The 25,034-nt window shown below is 31.9% G+C and overlaps 1 protein-coding gene and 1 long non-coding RNA gene across 6 annotated transcripts in view; one reads left to right on the top strand and one right to left on the bottom strand.

The window, feature by feature from the left end:
- LOC126879472 (diacylglycerol lipase-alpha) overlaps nucleotides 1-25,034 on the top strand; it is a 142,094-nt gene that overhangs the window by 26,936 nt on the left and 90,124 nt on the right. For all 5 annotated transcript variants that reach the window (XM_050642497.1, XM_050642500.1, XM_050642499.1 and 2 more), the window contains exons 2-7: nucleotides 595-904; nucleotides 3,601-3,812; nucleotides 18,027-18,128; nucleotides 19,765-19,939; nucleotides 22,219-22,438; nucleotides 23,595-23,797. In XM_050642497.1, the coding sequence (XP_050498454.1) occupies nucleotides 810-904; nucleotides 3,601-3,812; nucleotides 18,027-18,128; nucleotides 19,765-19,939; nucleotides 22,219-22,438; nucleotides 23,595-23,797 (1,007 nt within the window). In that variant the 5' untranslated portion in view covers nucleotides 595-809. The remainder of the gene's footprint in view (nucleotides 1-594; nucleotides 905-3,600; nucleotides 3,813-18,026; nucleotides 18,129-19,764; nucleotides 19,940-22,218; nucleotides 22,439-23,594; nucleotides 23,798-25,034) is intronic.
- Nucleotides 19,834-25,034, bottom strand: part of LOC126879473 (uncharacterized) — a 62,999-nt gene continuing 57,798 nt past the window's right edge. Inside the window, exon 3 of the long non-coding RNA XR_007696069.1 lies at nucleotides 19,834-20,088. This is a non-coding gene — a long non-coding RNA (uncharacterized LOC126879473). The remainder of the gene's footprint in view (nucleotides 20,089-25,034) is intronic.

Raw genomic sequence — 25,034 nt, 5'->3', positions numbered from 1 at the left:
AAAGTCGCCGGTTTACGAAATAGCGAATTTATTCCTTTCATTTGCACCATACTGTCGGTGGAAAATAGTGTCGCGCACGCTTGATTACCAATTAAAAAACAAAGGAGTTTTGAATATTGTATTGAAAAAAACTCTTCGGGATTTCATCAATCGATGTATAAAGAATATCTACCTACCTTGGCAACATTCAAATTTTCAGTTTTTCACATAGTTCTTGAGGGTTAAAAATGGCCGATTTCACAATTTTTCAATTTTTAATCGCTTATATGTCAAAAACTATCATTTTTAGAGAAAAGTCACTAAAGACCTTTTCTGTTTGGAATGATCCAAAAAACCTAAAAAAACGTTTTTCCATGCAAAAAAAATAATTTTAGGAAAAAAACAAAAAAAAACGTTTAAAAAATTTTTGACCACCTTTTGGTACTGGCAACATTCAAATTTGTTAAAAGGAGTCCTTTTTGAGTAAGATTGTGCAAAAAATCCGAATTAGAATATTTTCCCTAGCGGATGCGCAGTGGCTTTCTGGACTAATATGTGTTATTTATAATTCACAATTAAATCTCAATAAATATCAATAACAACCTTTTTTTTCAGACGAATCTTAGAAAACTACCTACAAAGATGTCATCTTTTCCTGGTCCGAACCAAAAAAGTATATGAAATAACAGTATCCGATACCGTGCTGTACTACCAACTTGTTTACAGTACAAAATCATGCGACACGACGAAGTTAAGGTTAGACTATACCCTTTCAGTAATTATTCAAAACAGACGTACGAAAAAGAGGCGTAACATCAAAATTTACGGATATGCCAGGATTGGTGGTTTTTAGAAGAAGATGGAGTGTAGGTTCAGACGATCTGGTGGTACCAGGAGTGTTCCTTTTTACAGTACATTTAATATGGTAAGACTGCTTTAGTTATATCTAAATTACTAAAAATCTTACAGTAATGTATCCAGGCATTGAGTACCGTCACTATTAAATAGTTTAAAACTACAGTAATTTCTGTAAGAAATTTATCCAAGTGTTGCTACGCCACTGGTAGCAAAATAATTTCTACTTTCATAAATCCTACCGAGTAACTTCTCGAACAAATTTCCCCAGAAATCCTGAGTATAATGCATTCAAAAGATATTTGGTTTTACCTACTTATAGAAATTTCGAAGTTGTCTCCCGCTAACCATTTTACGCCAGGGAAATAAGGCAAAATTATACCATGTTCGGGACACTTGACCAGCCAGGTTGCAAATGGGTTTTTTGGGTACTAATACATTATAGTATTAGGTACAAAAATGTCCGTCACAGTTCGGACGAGAATTTTCGTTATTAACAAATAAGGGTCAAAAATGGAAGTTTTTTCGTTTAAACCGCTACAAGTAAAAATAGGTAATTAAATATCTTATTATTGTTCTGAAGCTTAATAAGCTAATAAGCTAAGGCTTCGAAACGTTAATAAAATCATTTTTGGGTAAAATTGTGGCTTGTTTCCCATTAAAAATAGTTAGGTAAATATCTTATTTTATAGTTTTTTTCGTTTAGTAGATGAACCAAGGTTTAAAACAGCAGTTTTTGAATTTTGGTCCGATTATTTGTTGCTTTGGAAATTGCAAAATAAAACTAAAATTTCGAAAATAAAAAATTTGCTATAATTTTTCCGAAAACGACCTTAAGACTTTCATGTTGCATGAAAGGTTGAGTCAAACAGTCCTTATAATGCACAAAAAATTTTAAGACGATTTGTTAATTAGTATAAATTTTATTCAATTTGTTTATACCAAAGAGTTTTTTTCGCAATGTTATTGTTCAGAAAAACCACATGAAAGAACAATAGTCATATTTTCAACGTACTTATTTAAAAAAAAAATCAATAAAAAGTAATTTTTATCACTCCGAAAACATTTTAAAAAAGCAGAGTCATTTTTGGATTATAAACAAATATAAAAGCTGTTTCCGAGTAGTATGGTAACTAACACTGTTACAGGAGAATTTTATGTATGTAGAAGTAACTTTGAATTGAATAATAAAAGGGGCTAACTTTGACATTAATCTAGGCAATTTTTTTTGAAAATTCATGTAGAAATACCAGCTTTTGAAATTTCAAAGTAGATTTACTCTACAGTCAATATTAACAAAGCTATTCAAATTGTTTATAAGCCAAAAATGACTCTACTTTAGTAAAATATTTTTGGAGTGATAAAAACGACTTTTTAATGATTTTTTACAATACTTTGAAATTATAACTATTCTTCTTTCATGTGGTTTCGACAGAATTGCTATATCCTTATTATTTTCTGAACAATAACATTGCCATGGGATAAACAAATTGAATAAAATTTAAACTAACTGACGAATCGTCCTACAATTTTTTGTGCATTATATGGACTGTTTGAGTCAACTTTTAATTTTCGCAAAAGTTAAAGCAATTTTTTTATTTTCGAAATTTTAGTTTTATTTTGCAATTTTCGAAGCAACAAATGATCGGAACAAAATTTAAAAAGTGCCATTTTAAACCTTGGTTCATTTATTAAAAGAAGAATATTATGGATAAGATATTTGATTACCCTATTTTTATCTGTAACGATTTAAATGAAAGAATTGCTATTTTTGACCCTTATTTGTTAATAACTAAATTTCTCGTCCGAACTGTGACGGACATTTTTGTATTTTTAATGTATTAAGTATATAGTACCCAAAGAAAACCATTTGCAACCAAGTGTCCCGACAAAAACCTTATTTCTCTGGATTATTTGGGCTTGGCTAGGCATTGCAATTATAATTTAGGCAGCAACATTTAAATTAAGCCTAACTAAACCTGCCATACAACAAAACTATTATACGAACCTTATCGACCAATCAAGGATAAGGAAGGGAAAGTGAAGTTGGTTAAAAAATAAATTGTCGTTAAAATATAAACTAAATAAATAAAAAAAAATGTAAATAATAATTTGTCATTATAATTAACCTTCAATATTATGACAGACGTCAGTTATCCTTTACAATCTCACCAAATATAATAATGACGTCATGTAAACTCGTCACTAATTCTAGCCAATGAAATGCTTAATGAAAAAATAATTTGTAAACAATAATTTGTCATTGTTGTTCTGAAGCTATTTCCTTGTAACATTTTTATGATTAACTATTTATATGGGAAATAAGCCACAATTATATTGAAAAAATAATTTTATTAACGTTTCGACGCCCAAATCGGGTGTCGTTGTCAAAATACAAAATAATACTAAATATAAACAAAAATGTTGTTGCTAAGTAAAAAATTTTTCTAATAATTTATTTAATCTGACTCATTTATATTGGCAATTATAATCAATATAATAATTTGTCATTATTATGGCAGACCTCCAATATTAGGGCAGACGTCAGTTACCCTTTACGATCTCACCATATATAATAATGACGTCATATAAACTCGTCACTAATTCTAGCCAATGAAATGCTCGTTGCATATCAAAAATTTGATTATTCCCTATATATTTCTTCAAATGTAGAATATGGCAAGAAGGGGGAAATTGACTGTTCCTATAACAATATTTGAATTGTCAATATTTTTATTTTATGATTTATTATTATATTTGTTTCAGGACCATTATATTGAGTGCAGTACTCTTCCTACTGAAGTACGACAGAAGCGTTCAATGTATTTTCTTAATGTGGGGTTTCATTGTAGGATATCTAGCACTTTTAATTCTTTCCATGGTCACCGAACTATGCATCTGTGTAGTGGCCATGCGTGGAAGCATACTAGATACAGGCAAAAGGGCCTCGATGCAGTACATACTCTACCTCAGACTAAGTAAGTTAAGCTATTACGACATTATAATGCTAAAAAATCAGTAGGGTCACTCCGAGAAAATCCTTTGTTCTCTATGCCCCATTTTGGTGATGGCTCATCAAAAATTTTAGTCCTTCGCGCAGATAAATTACGACAGTTAACGGCATCCTACGTTTACCGTGAGTGGTCGTTATCGTCGCGCAGTCAAAATTTTGTCTTTAGAGTGGATTGCAAAATTGGAACCGTCAAAATCGAGGGTGTCTACAACCAAATCGTCTATACCTCTAAAGTAAGACGTTTCCTTATGAAACCTTTTGTATTCGATTCGTGAGAGCTTCGGGGAAATTTTTGACTACTTGGAATGAGGGACAAATGAAAATTGCAGTTTTTATAGGCGAAAAATGCATGTTCCAAAGTGAAACAGTGTTCAAAAAATAAAAATTCACATTTCGGAAAATAATTTCGAAATAATTTCAGTTTTCATACTCGGGGGTTTCTGAGATCGCTCAACAGGAATATCGGGTCTGCAAAGCTGTAAGAGGTACATTGTGCCCAGTATCTCGGTATGCACATCGTCTCTTGGAGTTTTATGGAAATTCGTTATGAAAATCTTTGAAACTTGATATCCCGAAGTTTTTGAGGTCGCTGTACTTAAATATTATTTCGGCGATGCTGTACGAGGTACCTGGTGCCCAGTATCTACGCCGTTTCCTGTAGTTTTATGAAAATTCGTTATGAAAATAGTTAAAATTTATAATCTCGGAGTTTTTGAAGTCCCTGAACATGAATATTGCATCTCAGATCCTGTACGAAGTTCCCGTATCTACGTCGTCTCCGGCAATTTTATATGGAAATTCGTAAAAAAATAGTTTAAACTTGTTATTAAACACTGTTACTAATAAACCAAGTATAAAAGTTATACTGAGAATAAATCAAGTATAGGCAAAATCACTACCAATAAACATGGAATAACTTCGGTATAAGTTATACTTGGTATAAGAATTTAGTCCAAGTTTATACCGACCCACACCCTTGTTTAAGTCTGGTATAACCTATTTTATGAATGTCAAAGTCATCAGAGACAAAAATTTATTATTTTTTGATTTGTTTTTTGAGTAGACATATAATAAAAAAATGTGTTTAAGAGGTATTGCGGCTAAGAGGAAGTTGATAATTTAATTAACATGATGATGTAAAATACACGAAAAAGGAAAACTTTCAAAGAAAGCATAAATTCCTTTTCAAAGAATGCAGAATAAAAATCCGGTTTCCTAAAGATGATGTAAAGTTTTTAGAAAAATTAGTAGGTGATTCACTTATTGTAAACAAGCGGAGGCTTATCCTCCAATCTACAAGAAAAATAAGGTCTTTATTTTCTATAATATGTAGAACATCTCTCACAATATGCTGAAATTAACATATTTACATTGCATTTATAAGTAAAATAAATCAGTTTGTTTAATTTTTCTTCACTTTCCCATTTAATGTAACGTTCTCTTTTATTTGAAGCCATTTTATGAAATACTCAAACTCAACATACAACATATGAAATAACGATTTATTAAAATATAGCAGAAAATACAAAGTACGAAAAATGACGGAATTTGGCTTGTCAGTTGTAGAGAAAAGTCAAAATTGACATATTTCACTCAATATATCGTTGTTTTATGCAATTGTGTAGAAGATTGCGCCGTTGCCAAACTATTATTTCGGAATAAAGTGGGAATACTTATAACTAACTTATACCGAGTTTATTGGTAACAAATTATTTTCGTATTATATCTACCTTATACCTATTATAACTATTCTAGATATAAATACGGAATAACCTTAGAATACGAGTGTTTTATTAGTAAGGCAGTAGGGGTTTTCAAGGTTACTGAGAGTTTTAATCACATACTCGAGGTTCTGAAGTAAAATAACTTACTGTTACTGTTACTCACTGTTGAATTTTATAACGAATTTCAATAAAACTCCTGGAGAGGACGTAGATACCAGGCACCAGGTACCTCGCAGTGGCGGCCCGTGAGGTAGTGCCATAGAGCCATGGCACTACCTTGCTAACTATGCAGAAACATATTTTTTATCTTAAAAACATTTTAATGCCTGTTTATTTTTTTTGTGAATATTTCTCTTTATTTTTATAAATTATATCAAATCTGGCAACTGTGTAGCGCAATGCAAATCTACCGACTCTGGCCACCCACAGCTGACCAGATAAAGGATGAAAATCATAAAAATCCCAGTGCCGAACGGCATAGTGGCTCGTGAGAAAAGAGAAAGATTGTATGATCATCCTGTGTAAGTGACAGAGAGAGAGCGGGATTGCACTTTTAACATACGTTTAAATTGGAGTCTCCGTGCCAGGCTCGAAATCTCGAAAAGGAAGTTAGTGGATCTTAAGATACAATGTTTTAGATCTACATATTTCTAGTTTCTTTACGCGTTCGCTTGACGCTATTGTATTTATTGTCTACTACTGTATTGTATATTTGTGTTTATACTCTACTATATTTTTTAATTTGTAATTATTAGTTAGTGCGTTGTGATCGTGGGTGTCGTAGGTATAAAAATAATATTTTGATTATTTTCTACGTTTAATTTATTTATTGACAATGAATCAAATTAGTATATTAAAAAACTCTTTTGGTGGTTTTTCGTTAGAAAAAAAAAACTACAAATTAAAGAACTCGGTCGGCCTTTACCCGATTTAAAAATTGAAAAACAAAGTGGAAATGGACAAAAACTTCGCTGTCGTAAGTTTAATAAAATTATTTATGATAAAAATAGCTGGTTGTGTGGTTGCGAACAAACTAATAAACTCTTCTGTTTTGTATGCGTTTTGTTTGGAGGTGACGAGACTTGGTCAAACAAAGGCACCGATGATCTTGTACATATATGGGAGAAATTGAAATCCCATGAAAAATCTAAAGTGCACATGAATAACGTTTTTAGCTTTTCAATGCTTGGTAAGTTAAATATAAAAACCCAATTAAATTCAGCTTATCGTGATACTCTATTTATATTTTATATCCTTTTTGACCATATCGTAAAACCGCCACAAAAAATTTAGGCAGCTGCCCGGATTCTGGCACTACCTTCCTAAAGTTATACGAGCCGCCACTGGTACCTCGTACAGCATCTTCGTTGCAATATTCATGTTCAGCGATCTCCTAAAAAAATCCGAGATGAGTCAACTATTTTCTTAAAGAATTTTCATAAAACTCCAGAAGATGACCGTAAATACACCAGATACATCGTACAACATCGCCAAAGTAATATTCGTGTTCATCGACTTTAAAAACCTCGGGATAACAAGTTTCAATGATTTTTATAATGAATTTTCATAAAACTTCAGGAGACGACGTAAATACCGTGCACTAGGCACCTCTTACAGCTTCATCGACCCGATATTCCTGTTCAACGACCACAAAAACCCCCGAATATCAAGATTGAAATCATTTCCATAATTATTTTCCGAGTTGTGAATTTTTATTTTTTGAGCACTTTAAGAAGCACTTTGGAAAATGCATTTTAAGTCAACAACAATGCAATTTTCATTTACCCCTCATGCCAAGTGGTCAACAATTTTCTTGAAGCTCTTCCGAATCGAATGCAAAAGGTTTCATAACGATGCGTCTTACTTTAAAAAAAGTAATGTATGTAAGAGATGTAATGTTTCTCGCCTATACTGATTCTTTAGCACTATACTGTGCTATTACCTTATACATACTATATTTTTTACCGAAAAATAAGGTCACAATTCCTTTATACTTCCCAGACTGCCCAGAGTTTCTGAGTATTTGAGTTTCAAGAAAACGTTTACAAGGTTAAAACTATTTTTGCACACCAGGGATAAAAATTTACACTATGTTCAAGTAATATTGTTTAGATTTTTGCTCATAATTGAAGGTTTTACATTATTTTTTAAATAATCATGTTGTTACGAGGTTATGAGCGTTTGTTGTATTTAATTGTTAACATACGTATTTCTGATTATTAATTACCTGTGATATAAAAATAAAACAGTTTAGAAATCAGAAGGTTTTAATAAATTAAACATCTATTAATTATTTCATTTACGATAATTATTAATAGTCAAGCAGTATTTTAAACTGAAAACGCAAAAATTGATTTTAAATGGCAAAAGTTTTTTTTGAAGTTATACTTCTTTATACGGGCTCTGATTGGGTGTTGAAATGATCTGTCAATAATTGTTCGATATGGAGGTTATCGGTAAACAAAAATATTGTATATATTAGTTTTTATTGTTGTGAGGACAGAAATAAAATCAAATTTATAAGTATAGTGACTTTTTAAATAGTTTTGAAAAGCCGCAGGTACGTAATTCTAAATGTTTCAGTTGTATTCCAATAAAAAAATTATCTTCATACGTATCTATTTGGAAAATGTAAAAAAAAATAATGTAGTTACCTATTAGTAGGCAATGCTTTAATTTACATAATCTGATTACGAGAACAAACTTTCTACAAATCTTCATCTAATATCAAGATTGTCAAATAACTGTCAAAGTGTGGACACGAATTTTTATTCTCCGCAGTTTAATAGTTTGATTTTAACGATACAAACGAGCAGTTCTCGGTGTATTGTGTGTTATTGTGTTAATTAGTGTTCCTTTTGTTAATTTTCTTTATTGTTTATAATAGGTAGGTTAGGTAAGTGATTAAAAAAATATATAATGGATGAGACCTCGGGTGGCACTTCGCCACCCGAAAATAAGGACGCAGAGGAGGATAGGTATGTAAATAATTTTATAGATTTAAATAATAGATATAGAACTGAGGATAAAGGTCCATATTTTGTATATATTGAGAGTACTGATAAGCATTTGGGAAGAATTTTCCCAATCCGGATTGGTCACGTTTTGTTGACTGACAATTATATAAAATCCGATGTTCTTGATATCAAATCGATTGGTCTTAATCGCGTTAAAGTTATTTTTAAGTCTTATGAAAAAGCTAATTATCTAGTTAATAATAAAATTATGTCTAATAATAACTTAGTAGCGTATATACCCAAATTTTTTACACACAAGAAGGGTGTGTTGAGGAATATTGACACATACTTTTCTGAGGAATATTTAAAAAATGCCATAATATCTAATAAAGAGGTGGTTCAAGTTCAACGCATGAAACGAAAGGTAACAGATAAAGACGGTAATATTTCATATGTAAACAGACAAATGGTTATTGTTCAATTTGTAGGAAATGAACTTCCTCAAAATATAACAATTAATTTATGCAATTTCTCTGTAGAACCATATATATTCCCCGTTGTTCAATGTTTTAATTGCCTGCGATATGGGCATTCTGCCAAGCAATGTAAAACCAAATCTTCTCACTGTCGAAACTGTTCTAGCCTAAATCATACGTCAGACTCTTCTTGCGAAAAATTCTGCATTTATTGCCAAAATAATGAACACTGCTCTACATCCAGAGATTGTCCAGTATATAAGAAACAAAAAAATATCAAACAACTCATGGCCAGGGAAAATATTACATTTAAAGAAGCTGAAAGATTGCATGATAATCCATCTTATGCCAAGATTTCTACAAATAATAGATTTTCAGTTCTTAATAATTCCACTAATTTTCCCTCTCTGCCACTCCCCAGTACGTCCCAAACTCCAAATTCTAGCTTTTTGCTACGTAAACCCATTGTTCGAAATACTTCACCCAAAAGACAAGTGCAAAAACGTAAGCCATCTGCTCCGGAGTCTCCACCTATTTCTCCGTCTCTGCCTACTTCTTCCCATTTTCAATCAAAAAAAACCAAATCTTCACATAATCCCATCATACCAAATCCTCACAGAGATGACTTTATCCAATATAAGGAAAAACTAACAAGTCAGATAATAACCGTAGTTAAACAAGTAGTTAATTCAGATTCATCCGAAACAAATTACAATTTAGAAGAAAATATTAGAAAAATGATCTCCTCTATATTAAGTCCTTCAAATCTAATTCCAGAAATCGATATTGAATCTTGTTCTGATGATTCAATCCACTAATAAGATAAGTACACCCAATAGTAAAAACATTAAAGTTATCCAGTGGAATATTCGTTCTTTCTCTAAAAACCATCCAAGTTTATTAAATTTTTTACACAATAATCCTGTAGATATTATAGCTTTATCAGAAACCTTCAAAAAACCAAACCATTCTTTTAAACTAAAAGGGTATAAGATTATCCGACAGGATCGTGCAAATGGCTTTGGCGGTGTTGCCATTGCAGTTCGCCAAGACATTAAATTTATAAATTTTCCTATTACTTTTGCATATAAAAAAGATTTAGAACTTTGCGCAGTTAAATTTCCGTCCTTAAATATCATACTAATATCGGTGTATAAACCACCTAAATTAAATGTTTCTAAATCAGATTGGTCAAATATCTTTCGGCAATTTAATTCTCCTGTTATCTTCTGTGGCGATTTTAACAGCCATCATACACTTTGGGGATCTCATATTAATAAAGCTTGTGGTAATCAATTAGTAGAAGCCTTAGATGACAATAACTATGTTGTTCTCAATAATGGTAAACCAACTAGAATTTCTCGTCCAGAAGAGCTACCTTCGGCGGTAGACATTACATTTTGCTCTGCTAGTTTGGCTAGTGATTGTTGTGTATGGGATGTCGTACCAGATGCGTTAGGTTCAGATCATTGCTTAATCAAATTTGAAATTATTAGGGATAGAGTTATAATAAATAAAAATCCAGCATCTAAATGGAATGATAAATTAGCTGATTGGTCTGCATACTCCACTATACTGGAAAATTCGTTAATTAGTACAAACCAAAATCTAAACTCCAATCTACTAAGCTTCTCTATTTTTATGGAAAAGGTCTCAGAGGCAGCATCCGCAACTATTCCCCTAAAAAGAGCAAGACAACAAGTAACTCAACGTCCAATATGGTGGGATACCGAATGCTATGATATGTTTCGTCGCAGAAAAGAAGCCCTGAACCAGTATAAACGTGTCTCAAACTATACAAACTATTGTCAATATCAAAATGTAGCTAGTCAAACTAAATTACTATTTTCTAAAAAAGCTCGAGATAGCTGGATATCTTTCATAAGCAATATTAATAAAAACACGCACCCTACTAAAATTTGGCAATTTATAAAAAAAATATCAAACAAAGACTCAACGGGATCGGGCAGTATATCAGCTGATATGGTGGACGATTTTTTTGAGTTTTTTATTCCCAAATTTGCATCAAATAAAATCGACTTCAGTAAATTTAATAGTAATGTAGCATGCAATGAATCATTTTATATGCGTATCAGTTTGGAGGAATTACGATTAGCAATCAAACAATCTAAAAGTACAGCACCGGGTTTTGATAGCATTACATATAAAATGATTGAATACTTGCCTGAAATTGCTAAAGAAATTCTTTTAAATATTTTTAATAGTTGGTGGTTGCAAGGATTATATGACCAAAGTTTAAAAAAAACTGTAATTTGCTTACTTGCTAAACCCAACAAAAATTTAAGTCTACCTAACTCTTACAGACCAATTTCATTAATATCATGCATTACAAAAACATTTGAGAGAATTATCAAATTAAGAATGGAATTGCATTTTGAAAGTAATTGTTTATTACCTATTAATCAGTTTGGATATCGCAGAGGCAAAGGCACCTCTGAAGCATTAGCTCAATTAGTTTCCGACATTCAGAATGCACTTTCCGTTAATCTTATAACGGCATGCTTGTTTTTAGATATTAAAGGGGCTTATGATACTCTGGATATTGATATTTTAACTGTTCAGCTCATAAAATACGGTCTAAATTATAAATTCGCACAAAGAATCACAGATTTGTATAGGGACAGAGAAGTTTTCATTCGAGATTCAGAAAATCACATTTACGGCCCTCGATTATTATCAGTCGGAATTCCGCAAGGTTCAGTCCTAAGTCCAGTACTTTTTAATATCTATACTGCAGAATTGCATGACATGTTAAATGAAACAAATAATACAATTAAAATTATTCAGTATGCAGACGATTTCTGTATATACAGCAGCCGTAAATCATATAATGAGTGTTTATGCGATTTGGATCTGATAATGCAATGTGTAAAAAGATGGTCTATGGCTTTTAATTTCACGTTATCCCCTGAAAAATCTAGCATCACCTTTTTCACTAGACATAGGTTAAGTTCCCCTACCAGTATAAATTTAAGTAATGTTGATATTAATGTATCCTCTCACCATAAGTATCTGGGCGTGGTTTTGGACAAAAAACTAACCTGGACACTCCATGTGAATCACATTATCAACAAATGCGAAAAAGGTTTAAACATGCTTCGTTGCATATGTAAAGCTAGATGGGGTGCCGACCCAAAGATAGCATTAATGTTCTATAAATCGTATATTCGGTCAATCATTGATTATGGATGCTTTTTATATGGTTCATCGTCAAAATCTAATTTATCAAAAATCGATCATATTCAGTATAAGGCAATACGTATATGTATTAGTGCGTTTAAGTCAACGCCATGTGCTGCAATTCTAGCAGAAGCGCAGGAACCTCCTCTAAACCTTAGAAGAGAATTCTTGTCTAATAAGTTTCTATTAAAGACCAGGACTTTAGACTCACATAAATTATTAAGTAAAATTAACAGTCTCACTGAATATAACTTAACAAATTCTTATTGGAGAATTAAAACTTCTCCCCCTCTTACAGATGCTTATCTAGAAACTAACAACTTTAGCATTAACACTAAACAAATATTACCCATATATAACCTTTCTATTGAGGAAATCGCAATCTTTCCAAAGATCATAAAACCTACATATAGAAACCTACCATGCCAAAACAATAAAATTATAAAATTAATCTTATCTGAATTTTCTAATTATAAATACATCTATACAGATGGTTCGAAAACATGTAATAGTGTAGGTAGTGCTTATTATGTTTCTAATATAAAAAGTGGTAATTCTTTTAGACTACCTAAATGTACATCTATCTTCACTGCCGAACTTTATGCTATTGAAAGAGCCCTAACTTACGCGGTTGAACAGAACTTTGGAGACACGGTTATACTATCAGATTCTTTATCTGCTCTTGAGGCAATATCACAACCAATAACCAAAAAACACAACAATGAGTTGTTATGCCATATTAGAAAGACAATCGCTCGATTTAAAAATAAGAGTAGTGACTTGGTCTTTATCTGGGTAAAAGGACATGCTGGAATCAAAGAAAATGAGATAGTGGATGAAATGGCAAAGAATTCGGCAACTTTAAATGAAATAGTAGATTTAACAATCTCCAGCGATTACATTCCAGAATTGCATAAAAAATTAAGAAAGAAATGGGAAACTATTTGGCTTAAGTTTGTACAAACTTCGAGGAATCCATACACTTACATATACCCACAACTTCCGCAAAATATCCCACACATATTTGATTATCACGTTACTCGGTTTTATTCCACATCCCTAAGTCGCTTAAGATTAAACCATGGCAATTTTCCTGCACATTTAGCTAAAATAGGAATGCGTATCAACTCTCTCTGTTCATGTGATAACTACTCTACTGCAGATTTAAATCATATAATCTTTAATTGTGAACTTAATAAAAACCATACGAAAGCACTAATTGCTAGACTTCAGGAGCGGAATGTAAGTTTACCGCTGAATATTTCACATCTACTAAGCTTCAATACCAAAACTATTAATGATATTATCATACAATTTCTTAAAGATTCTAAAATAAAAATTTAATATGACATCTTCAATCTTCAACTTTCAAATATCTGTGGCAAAAAGTTTATCTAATGCCATTCCCTCTTTGTGAACACACACACACTCATCTAATATATCGTTTTCTTACTCTATATTTTGTTGTATTTTAATTCGACAAAAATCAAACTAATAATTTGATTAAATTCATATAAATAAACAAAATGTCAAAAAGTTTATGGTGTAAACGTTTAGTTTGTGTATATTCCCACATGACGTATACGCGAATGTGGTGCAGTGGGAAATCGCTTCGACTTTCGTATGGTGCGATAGACGTGAAGTGAGTTCAAGCCCCAAGCAAGTTGTTATTTTTTTTATTTTTGAAGTTATACTTCTTTAGGCGCGATTGAGATTGAGGGTGAATTTATATTGATCTGGGCGCATGCGCACACCGACAGTTTGGTATTAGTCTTTATACGGGCTCTGATTGGGTGTTGAAATGATCTGTCAATAATTGTTCAATATGGAGGTTATCGGTAAACAAAAATGTTGTATAATATATTAGTTTTTATTGTTGTGAGGACAGAAATAAAATCAAATTTATAATTATAGTGACTTTTTAAATAGTTTTGAAAAGCCACAGGTACGTAATTCTAAATGTTTCAGTTGTATTCCAATAAAAAATTATCTTCATACTTATTTGGAAAACGTAAAAAAAATAATGTACTTACCTAGTACTTGCTATGCTATACCCCTAGTAGGCAATGCTTTAATTTACATAATCTGATTACGAACAAACTTTCTACAAATTTTCATCTAATGTATCGTTTTCTTACTCTATATATATAGGGTGAGGCAGATAACTGGCCTATTAGAAATATCTCGAGAACTAAAGGCAACAGAATCATGAAAATTAAAATAAAGGGGTTTTGAAGGATGATCTATTAAATGAAAATATTTTCATCTCTTTACAACTTCCGGTTACACCGGAAGTTGCTTATAACTTCGTTTTTTTAAATGGGACACACCCTGTATATTTTTACATTTTTGGATTCTCTTCGATGTAGGGGTTTTGAAGGATGATCTATTAAATGAAAATATTTTCATCTCTTTACAACTTCCGGTTACACCGGAAGTTGCTTATAACTTCGTTTTTTTAAATGGGACACACCCTGTATATTTTTACATTTTTGGATTCTCTTCGATGTCTTCTTTCTTAAAATATAAGGTTTTGTAATATTATACAGGGTATTTTAAAAGATAATTACGTTTTTTTATTAATTTCGTAGCATCATTCACACCCTGTAGAATTGTAGTAGTTTGACATCTAAAACTCTACTTACGTTCAAATGATTTTTAATATACTCTACTATTCTTAAGAATCATTAGTATAGCTAAATTTTTAATTTTAGTATACAGGGTTGGTCGAAACTTGGAATGAGTATTTTCTGAGTTTTCTTAAATGGAACACCCTGTATTTTTGTATTGTAGTGAAATGATTTTTATAGTACTTTTTTATTTCTTAAGCATTCCCTATACCTAACTGCTTTAATTTGTGAGTTATTGGTGATTCAAGCTAAACATTAATTGCAACAAAAAATACGTAAAATTTTATTAGGTTGGCCGTGAAAATACTCAATCCCAAATATTTTTTCAGAAATAAATACATATTAATCCAGACTGGTCCTTAAAATTACCAATAATGGTTTAGCTATCGAAATACCTACTTGGTTAAGATTGTTGGTGCGATTAACAATTAAGCACAAATTAAAGCAGTTAGGTATAGGGAATGCTTAAGAAATAAAAAAAGTACCATAAAATATCATTTCATTACAATACTAAAATACAGGGTGTTCCATTTAAGAAAACTCAGAAAATACTCATTCCGAGTTTCGACCAACCCTGTATACTAAAATTAAAAATTTAGCTATACTAATGATTCTTAACAATAGTAGAGTATATTAAAAATCATTTGAACGTAAGTAGAGTTTTAGATGTCAAACTACTACAATTCTACAGGGTGTTAATTTTGCTACGAAATTAATAAAAAAAAACGTAATTATCTTTTAAAATACCCTGAATAATATTACAAAACCTCATATTTTAAGAAAGAAGACGTCGAAGAGAATCCAAAAATGTAAAAATATACAGGGTGTCCCATTTAAAAAAACGAAGTTATTCTTCCGGTATAACCGGAAGTTGCAAAGAGATGAAAATATTTTCATTTAATAGATCATCCTTCAAAACCTCTATTCTAATTTTCATGATTCTGTTGCCTTTAGTTCTCGAGATATTTCTAATAGGCCCTTTATTTGCCTCACCCTGTATATATTGTTGTATTTTAATTCGACAAAAATCAAACTAATAAAAATTCATATAAACAAAATGTCAAAAAGTTGTTCAGTTTGTGTATATTGCCTCATGACGTATACGCGAAGGTGGTGCAGTTTGAAATCTCTTCGACTCTCGTACGGCGGGATACACGGGAAGTAGGTTCAAGCCCAATGCAAGTTATATCATTTTTTTTTATTTTTTTATAGATTTTATGATTGTAAGTATATTATTATATAATTTTTTTCAGAAAATACGTATTTAATTAAAATTTTTGACAACAATTATTGTTCAGAAATCATTTGTGGCATTTTTCAATGTGTTTGTATGTGTTTTATTCTTTTATTTTTTTAATTTTTGGTATTGTTTTAATAAAAATTTGTGGAAAGTAGTAGATAAACTGTTTAAAGTATATTGATTTCGTTGAAATCATATAATAGAAGTATAACTTCTTACGTGCGTACAAAGTACACACATTCTTTTTTATATATAGATTTTATGATTGTAAGTATATTATTATATAATTTTTTTCAGAAAATACGTATTTAATTAAAATTTTTGGCAACAATTATTGTTCAGAAATCATTTGTGGCATTTTTCAATGTGTTTGTGTGTGTTTTATTCTTTTATTTTTTTAATTTATGGTATTGTTTTAATAAAAATTGTTGGAAAGTAGTAGAGAAACTGTTTAAAGCAGCGGTTCTCAATCTGTGGTACATGTACCATTGGTGGTACATTTCATTTTTTGAGGTGGTACACAAAACGCAAAAACAGCCAAAATCAGCACCACTATTATAGTTAATTAGATCACCTAGTTAGATATGTATTTCAGTTAGGTGGTACCAAAAATAATCAAAAATTATTTGGTGGTACATGACACAAAAAGATTGAGAACCGCTGGTTTAAAGTATATTGATTTCGTTGAAATCATATAATAGAAGTATAACTTCTTACGTGCGTACAAAGTACACACATTCTTTTTTTTTACCTTTCGGTTATGTTATATAATTCGACGATATCGGACGTGTATTTTTGCAAATTTTGATCCCAAGTTTCAAGACTCCGCGTTCTCTCTATCGGAAGTTTTCTGTAACTTGGTGACCCATGATATTTTGATCCTAAATTGTGAAGGTTCATCCTTTGACCAAGAGAAATCTGTGTACCAAGTCTCGAACACGTCTGTAGTATTTTCTTCAAGAAATATCACACGATGGCTGTTAACACGATGTCAATGAGGACAAATAATTTCCTTCTTCTTCGTCGGATTTTTCCTTTTCAGGGGTTGCTGTTCCATTGTGTACCCTTTATCTTTACAAAATGATACCATCATACTCTCTCCATGCATTGGACATTTTTTCTTCCTCATATATCCTACTCATTATTTGCCACAAAACATTAACAGCTTCGTCTCCTAGAGCCTTCCAAACCTCCAAAGATCCTACTGCCTTACCATTCTTCATTGACAACCACATCTCTCGCTATGCCCGGTATTACATTCTAATTTGGGCTCGCGCATCCTAGGTCTCTCCTCTGGTGTTATTCATTTAGCAACTTTCCAAGTTACTCATACCATCTTTGCTTTATTTCAACCTCGGTTCTTAAGGCCGGCCACAGACGAGCGACTGTGACCGGCCACTCTGTGGGTCCACGAAAGTAGTTTCCTATGATTGACCGTGGGAGCGACTGTGGCGGGCCACAACTGCTGTTGGCTGTCCGCCTCACCTTTATCTCCGTATCCACGGTCGGTGTTGACCAGGTATACAATCACTCTTTATCAGTTGCAGTTGGTAACATTCTTTAGCTGGCTTCTATACAACATAAAATCTATCTGACGTTGTTTTCTCAACTACTATAGAGAACATACTGGTCTTCAGTCTTCATAAAGAACATATATTAATCAAAGCCCAATATAATGCCACTGCAAAGTCAATCACACTATTTCCTTCAAACTGTTTTATTCCTATCCCCTAACCTCCATAATCTCTTTTTATTCCCGCTTCACTATTTTTCTACCAAATCGGGAGAACAACTAAACTCCTTATTCACACTTTAACGATATATCTTATTTTTAAAACTGTTAACAATAAGGCACACCATATCTTACCAGATGGAAGTCAATTGTCAACAAAAAATATTTAACCAGCTTTTTTGGTCTTATTAAGTTAATAATATTGTGTCTTATTTTTAGCTGTGATGATCATAGAAGCTGCGTGGCTATCAGCAGGAATAGCCTGGCTAGTCAAATATTATTTAGATTGCCCCGCAGATAACGCCAAGGAATTTGTTATAGGTAAGTTTTAAGAAAGATATCTTTACATCAATCTTAATAATCGAAAATTGTCCAATTATTTGTACAACAACGTTTCATTTGAATATCGACACTTAGAATACAGAAAATTATACAGGGTTACTATACATCTTCCTACCTTGTATTGAGTTAGGGAGAATAACAAATGACCAGTTAAAAGTGTGCACCCATTGTTTAATAATGTACAGGGGGATTACATTTTGACTGAAATTTCTATTTGTCATAACTTTTAAACGGTAAGCTCGATGTGCCTCATATTTTGGTCAAACGTTACACTATTACCACCTAATCAATGTGTTGAAATTTCAACATACTTCTGTTTCCCCACGTATACTTAAATTATACAAAATGTATAAAATTCTCTTTCACACAACCAACGGAAACTATTATAATAAAACAGAATTAGTTAAAAAAGGAAATTGACTTAAAACCCTTTATTGACTCATAAAAATATAAAAGATTCAACGTTAAAACCATGAACAATCATTTCTTTTCGGTAGTAAAAAATGAATGCACAGCCATACATGTCCCGCTTAGTAAATTGAAATTAGGTCACGCCCTCTACTTTGATAAATTGTCATAAAATGAGGGAATTAAAAGGAAAAGGCATTCTCGTCTCAATCTCCAAGCAGAAAACACACATAATTCACATTTTTACACTCTTAGGTACGCATTTTTGTACTTAGAAAGACATTCTCTATTTTCGAGTGCAATTTAATTAGATTAAATAAAGTTGTACAGTTGATTAGTGTAATATTAAACATCTCAATTTTTAAATGAAAAAATAAAGAATAGTTTGCATCTGGTGCTTTAATTTGGTATTGGCAGCAGTTTCCCAGTAGAAGAATAATACTTCAACCGATTCTTATCTGTGGAGATTACTACAAGATCCGCACCCAATGGATTAATAATTGGAACTAAGAAAATATCAGGTCCGATTTTAAAAAGTTACTTCGTTTTGTTAAAAGAAAAAAATTTCACCCTGTATACGGTTTGTGAACATAAGAATTTTATAAGTTAGACATATAGGCAAATACACTGCCGTATTTGTTTTTTTTACCCACGCGATTACTTAATTTTTAATTAAAACAATAAAATTTGACTGCGAAGTTTGGCAAACAGAACCACAGATTGGATGCAGCTTATTTTAAACGTTAATTTTATTTTTCATTAACTCAAAAATAAAGCTGATTGTTACCGTAGCCGTTTCTTTTGAGAAAAAGTAAAATAGAATTCTGAGACCTCAATAAAACGAAACTAACGATGAATTATTACTAAGCAAATATACAGGACGATGTTTTACTATTATTTAAAACAAATTATACCTCCTGAAATTCTGTAAGTTGGAAAAGGGTTGTATTATTTAAAGTTTATAGCATGATCTGTGATAATATAGTGTTAGTACTTATAAACTGCAAAAAAAATTATTTTTGCAAGAATAATTACATTTTTTACATGTATGGTTTATTTTGGTAAGGGCGAAATTTTTTCTATGTCGAAAAGCAGGTCTGGTTTGTTTGATAAATGTAAAATTCCTGATAGGAGTATGTACAATTCCTCATAACTGACCGGTATCTACAATCGATTTATATTATATAAAAAAATTATGTTTTTTTAGTAATGGTAATTTTCAATTGGTGCATATTATTCTCGGTTATAATAACGGTATGGTGTACTTACGACAGTGCCGGGCGTTCGTGGGTGAAGATGAAACAGTACCAAAGATCTATGCGGGAGTCAGAATCAAAGTTCCAGTACAAACGATCAGGTAGCACAAGGAATTGGAGACAGAGGTTTGTAAAGTTGAATTAATATGAACTTGCCATATTTTTTCTGTTTATATGGCTTGGTACGTTTTTGTGTATCCGTTTTAGCATCACTTGAGTTCAATGACACTTGTCTGCAATATAGCTGGCTCAAAAATGTTTGTGCACTAATAAATCTAAAATCATAAAAATAGTTTATTAGTAAATGTTAGTATATGAATTGTTGTAGTTTTTTATATATTTTGTTGTTTTCCAGTGATTTGGCTATATCCTTATTTAGTTTTGTGTAACCTTTATTTGTGACTTAAATATTGAAAATTCTTGAATTTTCTCCTGATATTGGCTTTTGTCCATAAATATAGTTGCGTTGTCCTTGTCAGCTGGTAATATTACTATGGACTCATCTTCTTTTAGAGCTTTGTTGGCTTTGAGTTCCTCTTAACTAACATTTGCTTTTGATTTTATGTTTTTCTCCAGTTCCTTCGTGCACAGCACTGTGTATTCTTCCTTTTCGTGTCTTGGTAGTACTTGATAGACTTTTTCAACTGCACTTATTATGTCTGGTTTAGGAACTGATGGGTGTATTACTGCATAATTTAGATTTTTTGATGGCATCAGATTCTCTGTTGCCTTTAACTCTCTTTTGGATATATTGACAGCTGTTATTCTGATTGCATTGTGTCTTATTTCGTTATTGTATTTGTTGCTACGGATGTTTTCATAATTGTATAATACCAAGGGTATTATAAGGATAATAACGCTTGAGTAGTTCAATGGTGTATATACCTAGAGCCTTTGGCCCGAGGGATATACGTTAACCGAAAGCGTTATTATCTATAATATCCATGGTGCCTCCAACGATTAATGTCCGACTAAATTATTATTTATATGCAAAAAATTTAAATAAATTTTGAATTAATTCGTTTTCAAATAAGTACATTTACCAGCAATAGTCGTAACGTAATTGTGGTAACCATAGTTTTACTTAGGCTGTTATTTGTCAACTTGACAGTATTTAACTAGTTATTTAAATTTAATGCCCTAGGGCGAAAATAACGCCCTAGGGAATTATATCACACTTAATTGACTTCGAAATCATGTCATTATTTGTCAAATAATATACCAGTCGGACATTAAAGTTGTTAATGTATCTTTAATACTTACACTTACTTAATAGTACTCTGTATCTTTAATACTTACAATTTCCTGTTTTATTTAAAATGCATTAAACCTATGGTATTAAATTCTCTCCCTTATTGTGCCCAAAATGGCTCTGTCTAAAATTCTGTCAAATTTTCTGCTTAAACAGGATATACTTAGGCCCGGTTGTTCGAACGCAAAACAAGAAGTTGATTATAATCAAGGCTCGTTAACAACCATCCACAAATAACAAAATCCGTTGTTCGTGCGCCAATCAGTTGATTGTAATCAACTATGTTTATTATCATTATGATAATGTTAATTATCATTATGATAATTAACATAATCGATTAGGTATGTTTTCAACAATCTCAATCAAAGTTGACATTGACAGTTGGTGACAGTAATTAATATTTGATAATGATCAGTTGATTCCATTTTTGATTAGCGTTCGAACAACCGGCCCTTAGCGTCAAGCCTTTGGGGATAATGTGTGGTTAATGAGCCGTCGTAGGAATAAAAACTGGTTTGGCGAAAAAGTAGATACTAATAGGCAAAAAGTTTTACCGAACGGCTCCACGGGCGAGAAATTGACGCTAGCAGTAGCCGTAAAACGAACTTAAGGTTCCACGGAACGGAATAGGAATAGCCGAACTGAACCGACTACGCACAAGTCCTGTAGTCGGTACAGTTCGGCTATTCCGTTCCGCGGAGCCATAAGTTCGTTTTATGGCTACTGCTAGCGTCAATTTCTCGCCCGTGGAGCCGTTCGCTTAAAAACATTGTGTTTAACTGTGGTACCGCAATAATAATTCAATTGGAACGTATACAAATATTTGGCGGGGGTTTAAGAGAACAAAACCCCCATAAAATTTTTAAGGCGTGCACGTATTTCACTATGTTTTTGTAAGATTTTCCTGCCATAAGAAAGCGACATGTCCATTTTCAATATAAAATCTCATGCAATTTTTCGATATATTGGAAAAAATCGATTTTCATTTTGTAATTTCAAAGGGCTGTAACTTTTTTTATGTGCACATTTGTACTGGTACTCATAGGTTCAATCGACCTATTTTTTTCCCAGAATGTGTGATTTAATTTGATCTTTTTGTTACACCCTGTATATTGGTACCTACTGATTTAACTAACAATTATCTGTTTTGTAGGAAGGTGCTTAGAGCGTATCAAGATAGTTGGCACAACAGATGCCGCTTTCTGTTTTGTTGTTCAACGTCCAACGACAGAAATCGAAATTCTTTTGCTGACATCGCCAGATTATTATCTGATTTCTTTAGGGATTTAGACGTCGTACCTTCGGACGTAATAGTTGGCTTAGTATTACTTCGAAAATTTCAAAAAATCGAACAGAAAGCCATCGTTGAGCAGGTTAGTAGAATAGGATATAAGAAATAGATACGGAATAGAGTAAAATAAAATAGGAACTGAAAGAAGAAAATAGTTGGAACTTAGTTTAGGTCTTCTTAAGAGCAAACAGTAGCGGTCAACAGGTAGCAACAAACACGTTCCAAGATTGAGACTCTAATTTTGAATATTTTGTCGAGATATTTGGCACACATATTCGTAATATAATAAAGAATGGCGGTACAGAGCCCAATTTCAGAAATATGTTAGTATGTGGAAATTACTTAGTATGTGGAAATTACTCTATAACCAAATTAAATATTGAAAAAAGGAGCCTGTACCGCCATTAAGAAAGACAAAAAAATACACTTTCTTCAAATAAAGTTTTTTATCCCGTGCCTAGATTTTGTGTCACATTGTAACTACTAAAAATCGATTTTTTTATAAAAAGAAATCGCACGTCACTGACTTGGCAACATTTCGTGCCTATGTGTATAAAAATTATTGTTTTTGATAGTATAAACGTCACTGTCAGTGTCGAATTACCGACGCACTGTTGCCTCACTTTTGAAAGTTCTCAGAAATTTCGCAATCTTGGATCTCGTTTGTTGCTACCTGTTGATCGCTACTGTGTGCTCTTAAGGAAAAGTTATGGGGTCTTTTACATTCTAAATTAAAAAATATATTTTTGTTTTTTTTTTCGTAAAAACATTTCTTACGCCCGATTTGATAATAACGGTAAAGTAGACTTTAAATTTAAAGTTGCCTTTAACAAATCAATTTTTATAGTTAAAGACAACTTTAAATTTAAAGTCTACCTTAACTTTATTATGAAATCGGGTGTTCGTATCATAGAATTACTGTACTAAAATTTGATTAAGAAATTCGAAATAAAAACGAAGCTGTATTTATAACGATAGCTCCTGGGCTAATACTCGTTTGTATATAACAACGCTCGTTTGTATATAACACATTCTAAATTAAAAAATATATTTTTTAATTTATTCTAAAAAAAATTACTCAAAATTAGTAAATTCGTAAGTATATCAATCCACGCAAAGTTACACGTAAAATTCAAATATCGTCTTCCAGTTCTACTTTCGATTACTTTGGGTGAAAACCTAGGACTTACGAAGTCCAATTACTTGTTTAATATCTAACATTCTGATATGTTTTTTAGCGTAAAAATGAAACTTACGAATTCCTCTCAGGCGTTGCTGTCACACCAACAACACAGTTCTTGTCACTGCATGAAGATGGATCTGACTTAGAGCTTTTTCAGACAGTTATACATTATGCTCATTATGCAGTAAGAGCATATGGATGGCCGGTTTTCATAGTAACGAATACCTTGGGACTATGCTCGTTATGCGCAGGATTGAGGTAATTTTAAAACATTAATAAAGGACCCCGCAGAAACCTTATGGGAAATGGCTCTCTGTCAAATAATCTGAAACTTTGGGTTCTGGTAGTCCTTGATGTGTAGAACAAAACACTCCAGGGGCGCGTAGCTCCAAAAAATCATGGTTTTAAGATATAAGCCCCTGAAGTTATAGGTACAGTGAGGACGTTTGAGTTGGAATAAATTCATTTTCTCGAGAATCAGCGACTCTGGAGATAAATTACGAAATTACGAATAATTTTTTGGCATATATATCATACTAGTGACGTCATCCACCTGGGCGTGATGACGCAATCGATGATTGTTTTAAATAGGAATAGGGGTCGTGTGATAGCTCATTTGAAAGGTTATTCAATTCTCTATTCAATAATATAAACATTAACATATTTATTTATACAGGGTGCCCAAAAATGTTTTTGAATTAAATTGAGACAAAAAGAAGAATTAGAATGAATTAAATTTAATTAATTCGATTAATTAGATTTAATTAGAAATACATTTTACTGTTGTCCGAAAACAGGAAAAAATGTTTATTTGATAAATAAATATTGTTTTTCGCTTAAATTCAATATTAAAGCTGCCACCCACCTGTCTCTTAGCAGATTGAACATTTAATTCTAGCGAAAAGCAATGTTTGTTTTTCAAATTAACATTTTTTTCTGCTTTTAGACAGCAGTAAAATGCATTTCGAATTAAATAAATTATATACATTCTTCTTTTTGTCTCAATTAATTTATTCAAAAACATTTTTGGGCACCCTGTATAAACAATTATGTTAATGTTTATATTAGTAAATAGAGAATTGAATAACCTTTCAAATGAGCTTTCACACGACCCCTATTCTTATTTAAAAAAATATCGATTGCGTCATCACGCCCAGATGGATGACGTCACTAGTATGATATATATGCCAAAAACTTATAATTTAAAAATAAAAATCGACCTGATTCGTAATTTATCTCCAGAGTCGCACATTCTCGAGAAAATGAATTTATTCCAACTCAAACGTCCTCATTGTATCTATAACTTCAGTGGCTTATATCTTAAAACCATGATTTTTTTGAGCTACGCGCCCATTGAGTCTTTTGTTCTACACATCAAAGACTACCAGAACCCAAAGTTTCAGAGCATTTGACAGAGAGCCATTTCCCACAAGGTTTCTGCGGGGTCCTTTCATTTTATTAATGTTTTTTATTTTGAACACGATCAATCAAATTG

This window comes from Diabrotica virgifera, chromosome 2 (genome assembly GCF_917563875.1).
Source record: "Diabrotica virgifera virgifera chromosome 2, PGI_DIABVI_V3a".
Lineage (NCBI taxonomy): Eukaryota > Metazoa > Arthropoda > Insecta > Coleoptera > Chrysomelidae > Diabrotica > Diabrotica virgifera.
This window is presented reverse-complemented; position numbering and strand designations above follow the sequence as displayed.